Source organism: Panthera onca, chromosome B4, assembly GCF_046562875.1.
Source record: "Panthera onca isolate mPanOnc1 chromosome B4, mPanOnc1 haplotype 2, whole genome shotgun sequence".
Taxonomy (NCBI): domain Eukaryota; kingdom Metazoa; phylum Chordata; class Mammalia; order Carnivora; family Felidae; genus Panthera; species Panthera onca.
In genome coordinates, this window is record NC_138345.1 from 75209613 (window position 1) to 75214923 (window position 5311).

Sequence of the window (5311 nt, forward strand, 5' to 3'; positions counted from 1 at the left end):
TTTTTTTATGAATGTTCAGAGCACATTTCTAAACTCTCTCATGCTATGACATTATCCCTTGTATTATAATAATTTTTTTAATTTTTTTTTACTTTTATTTATTTTTTGATAGAGACAGAGCACAAGTTGGGGAGGGGCAGAGAGAGAAGGAGACACAGAATCCAAAGCAGGCTCCAGGCTCCGAGCTGTCAGCACAGAGCCTGACACGGGGCTCGAACTCACTAGCCGTGAGATCATGACCTGACTTGAAGTCGGACGCTTAACCGATTGAGCCACCCAGGCGCTCTGCATTATAATTATTTATTGTTTATCTTATCTTTCCTACTAGTCCTTGAGGGAAGGGACCCTTTTGCCAATTTTTTACTCCTTCTATAGTTCCTTGAATATGCTAGTGATCAATGAGTTTCTTGAATCGAGTTGCAACAGAAAGTAACCTCCATCTTTCTAAGTTCAGTCTATTTCCTCTTTAATAGAGATGGAAGGTGGCTATGTGACTTATAGCTTCAGTGTCCACCCTCTCACACTACTTCCTCCTCCTCCCTCCAGGAAGAAAATACAGCCAGCCATTCAAAATCAGGCCCTTTATTCAAGACAGAGGTGGAATCCATTGTTGTAGTTAAAGTGCCATCAGGGGGCACTAAGCAAGGGTCAAAAGTCCAGTGTACCAGTCACACATCCCTGGAGAATCATTCTCAAGTGTCCAAAGGTGTCACTACAGAGTTCAGGGCTCAAAGACAAATCAGCTTCAAGGGGGTAGAAAGAAGCAAACTGAGGTAGCCTTAGGGGAGAGGCATTTCAGGAATGTACAGAGGGCAGAAACAGCAAAGACCGCAGGCACTCACATCTCACAGTGCCACTGTTCCAGTTTCTCAGAGCAGAGTGGTTTATGGGCCAACCTGATAATGGAAAAAGAGACAGGACAAGTTGGATGACTGGATCTTAGCCCAAACTTCCATCTAGCTTTATTCCCAAAAGGGTCAAGGTGGAAGAGTGTGGATGAAAATTACAGAAGGACATTCCTAGCCACATGGCAAGGGACACTGAGCCACCTAATGCGGTAGGGTTCACTTTTAAAACTCCAAAAAATTGTAGGACTGGAAAAGACATGCAGTGGTATCAAGGGCTCGCTTCAGGGTCTAGGACTAAAACAAGCTGAATTAGATGTCCACATCCAGGTGAATGGAGCCATAGGTCTCAGCCTTCTCTTTCTCATGCTTGTTAGGAATATTGTTAAACAGGAGTGGTGTGAGGGAAGCTTGGAAAATCGGAAACCTGAATCTTCTCAATGACTTTTGTTTTGAAAACTACATTCTAAATTAAATGGTCAGGAGATAGAAAGAGAGGACAGTAGTGCTGGACTAAAGGAGTGAGAAAAAGGAGGAGAAGGGAAAAGTAAAAAATAGAATGGAGATTCACCAGTAGTCAATTCCTTCCTTATCCAGGATCTTCTTGGCACAAATAATGTCATCAGTAAGGTCATCATCCAGGAACTCTGGCAGGAGTTGCAAGGAGAGGAATGAGAGAGCTAAGTATTACCCAGAAAGATAATGTGTTTCCCTCTTCCCTGGATCTATTAGGTCTGGTCCTTCTCTGAACTGGAGGTTTATGCCTGTTGCCTTTCTATATGAGAAAGTCAATACAATAATGTTCCCCATCCAAGATAAGGATTCCCTTCACTTTTCTTGAATGTCTCCAGAGGAACTGTCAACTTCATCAACTGACTTACTCTGAAAATGCAGGGTATTAGACTTCAAGAATCCCAGACAGCTCAGATCATCTACCCGTGAACTTCTGGGAACTGCCTGGGGATTTAGTGAACATGAAAATTCTGTCAATTCAAGCCCCACAGTTGAAGTGGAGTACAAGGCAGTGAAACCAGAAGTATGCTTGACACCAAAAATAAGATTATCCCAGAGGTAGCCTCCAGGAAAACAGAGGAACAGGATAAAAGAGGCTACTCACTGTCACAGGAGATGTCACAGATGTTCCTTGACTGAAGGATCTGGTTGTCCCTGCACCAAAATTTATTGTTGATCTGGAAGAGTCCATATTCTGTGTTGCCATTGTTATTGACTATGGTTTGTGTATCATAACCACTAGTATGAAATATGGTACAGATCCCTGAGGGAAAGATGAGAAAGAGGTATCACAGAGGTGACTATAAATTATGCATTTATAGCATAAATGAGGACCTGTATTACCAGACATAGAAAGGCTCTCTAGCCAATCTCCAAATATTGCAAAGCACAAAATATATTGATGAAATGAAAAGGGTTCCAAAAAGGACAGACAATAAGAGAAAGGGAAAATAGGGGCGTCTGGGTGGCTCAGTCGGTTAAGTGTCCGACTTCAGCTCAGGTCATGATCTCACAGTTCGTGGGCTCGAGCCCCACATCAAGCTCTGTGCTGACAGCTCAGAGCCTGGAGCCTGCTTCAGATTCTGTGTCTCCCTCTCTCTCTCTGCCCCTTCCATAGTCTGTGTCTCTCTGTCTCTCAAAAATGAATAAATGTTAAAAAAATTTTTTTTTAAAGAGAGAAAGATAAAATACATGAATAAATGTAATAAAAAGAGTAAACAGATAAGCAGATAAGATAAAAGGATTATTATATAATTGAATAAAAGTGGAGAGGGAAAGGTGGATGAAAGAGAGACACATATGAATTGAAGAATGGATGAAGCAAGGCAGCAGGGAACTTACATTCAGACAAAGGAATGCCTCCATAGCCATCCATGTCTTTCAGCACCTGGGACAGCTCACATTTTGTAAATTGCTTCCCCCGGATGGCAGGGAACATGATGCCAATCAGGAGCAGAGAGACAAAGGACATCATTTTGGCTGCCCCCAAGAACCTGAAATAGGGACACCAAACAGCTTCACCTCCTTTTATTTGTGGAGAAAGCCTCGGGGGCCCTGGCACCAAGCCCTACATCCAGGAAGAGGATGAAGAGAGACTGGTCATGCCAACACAGAAACACTGAACCTGCCAGCTGCCTTCCGTACTTTTACCCCATTTTTCCTTCTCCTCCCCTAATCTCTAGTCCATACCAGTTATTGTTTTCTGCCCAGAAAGAGTTCCAAGCATAATTCTGTTCCCATTTGGCTTTGTTACGTACCTTTGTTTCTTGTAGATTTGGTTCTAGGAAGCAGGATGTCCCTAGCCTACTTCGGGAACAAAGGAGGCCTCAGGGGTAATATGAGTGAGGCAATCAGAAAATAAACGAAGGGTCTTGGCAAAACCCCCTCCCCACTAGAGACATACAGAATATGGAAAAGGAGTGTGTGTCATTACATGCCATAAGCCCAGGATCAGAGTTGGCACTTGTCCAGTCAACTCAGGCATGGAAAAAGGAAGAGTCCCTTAACATGGTGGTTCATGGCTGGGGGCTCAGGAGTAGGGATGGACGATAGCAACATAGAATAAAAGAATCTGATATAACTTGGATCCAGAGATTTCTTACTTCAGGAAAACAGAGTATGACAGAATCTAGCTCTCCTATGAGCTATTATCCAGGCTCTCCACCACCAACCACCACTACCACTAAACAGCCAGATACTACATTGGTGTTAATTAAGACATTAGGTAAATCCAAAACTAATAACTTGTAGCAGATTTGTTCATGGGTATAGAAACTGGTAGACAGCCTCAGAGTTGGCCACAGATGGTTAAAGAGAGAGTAACCCAAGTCAGTGTAAAGAGGACTTTGAGAACTTTAAGATTAGACTAAGATATATCTACAGTCTACAAAACAAGATTCTGGATCTGAGCTTTTTAAGACCAGTGCCCCTGAACAAGTAAAGTTGAGGGTACCAGTTCTGAATAATTCCTCCAACTTGCTGGCATCAAGCTTCAAATCATGTGCCAATAGCTATTAGCCTCCTTCGTGCCAGGACTCATCCTCTTTATTCCAATCTCTAAACCTGATTTCTTATATTGAAGTGGGTATCTGTCCCAACCAACAGTTTTCTCTATATCATGGATAACCAGTATATGAAGCTGCATGAGTGAAATGAGTGTAGAGGATCTTGGTGCCAAGAGAGATGAGCAGAAATTCCTGATGGCAAAGAAATACATGTTCAGAAACACAATGAAAGGGCTGCTACAACATTTCTCCTCCATTCTACCCAGAGGCATTGGAGGGGTACATGAAGGACAGGAATAGGAATAGGAATTCTGTCACACTAAGCAAGTATGGTTGAGAATATGTCTGGGAGTAGAGGATGACCTTGAACCATCTGACAGATAAGGAAAGCTAGGCCTGTTTGCCTATAATTTGGTTGGTTGTATCTCTGCCCTTCCCTGAAGCAATAAAAAGCAGCATACAGATCTGCACAGCTAAGCGCAAAAAATAAATGTGCCTCGGGCAAGAGGAACCATAATTTCCCTAGAAATGTTTGTAAAATGGCATATCTGAGGATCATCTGGAAAAGAATATGGAAGATGTGTAATGGGAACAATTACAAACATTCAGAGAAAGACGCATATTCTTGGAGATAGACCAAACAACAATGACCACAGCACTGAAAGAGGAAGAAAGACATCAGCACAGCTACCTTTCCAGACAGGTAGCGTGCTCTCTGTGCAGGCTGAGATCTGAATCAAGGCAGTGAAGAGACATTTACAACACATGGATTTTTTAGAAATATGCTAGGAAGCTATATTCATTCGGATGCTGTCATAAAAATCAGGTTTCTCAAACCAGTCCTATTTGAAGGACTTTTAGAGATTAAGGAATCAGAAGGACCTGCTTCAAAACACATTTGGCAGTTGCCATCCAAAACTATAGTTTGTAGATAAGTGGTAATTTATAGAGAGAGCCAAGGACTACCATTTGGAGGAACATCCTAGATCTACAATAACATTGATCATTACTTCTGGTTAGTATATTCACCTTGTTCTACTTCCTCCCATAATCCACATAAATTACTACTAAGTGGACAATGAAGCAAAATTTTGGACTTGACACAAATTTCAGACAAATTCTTCATTGAACTATAGAGTTATTTAAAGCAAATAAAATTTGGGGGCACCTGGGTGGCTCAGTCGGTTAAGCATCTGCCTTCAGCTCAGGTCATGATCTTGTGGTTCACAAGTCTGAGCCCTGCATGGAGCTCTGTGCTGACAGCTCAGAGCCTGGAGAGTCCTTCAGATTCTCTGTCTCCCTCTCTCTCTGCCCTCCCCCACTCGTGCTCTGTCTGTCTCTTAAAAATAAACAAACATTTTTAAAAAGCAGATAAAATTTGGAGAGTGAGTGATTTTGATTGGTGCTTTTCTTTGGGGGGTTGCTTGTGCAAAAGTCCTTACAAAGTCA

General features: G+C 42.2%; 1 protein-coding gene across 1 annotated transcript; it reads right to left on the reverse strand.

The window, feature by feature from the left end:
- Positions 1-566: 566 nt before the first annotated feature.
- On the reverse strand, positions 567-4608 carry LALBA (lactalbumin alpha). The gene is made up of 4 exons (XM_060657794.3): positions 2700-4608; positions 1963-2121; positions 1417-1492; positions 567-896 (listed from the first exon to the last, which is right to left on the reverse strand). The coding sequence occupies exons 1-4, from the start codon at positions 2830-2832 to the stop codon at positions 839-841; spliced, it is 426 nt and encodes a 141-aa protein (XP_060513777.2). The 5' UTR covers positions 2833-4608; the 3' UTR covers positions 567-838.
- Positions 4609-5311: the final 703 nt, after the last annotated feature.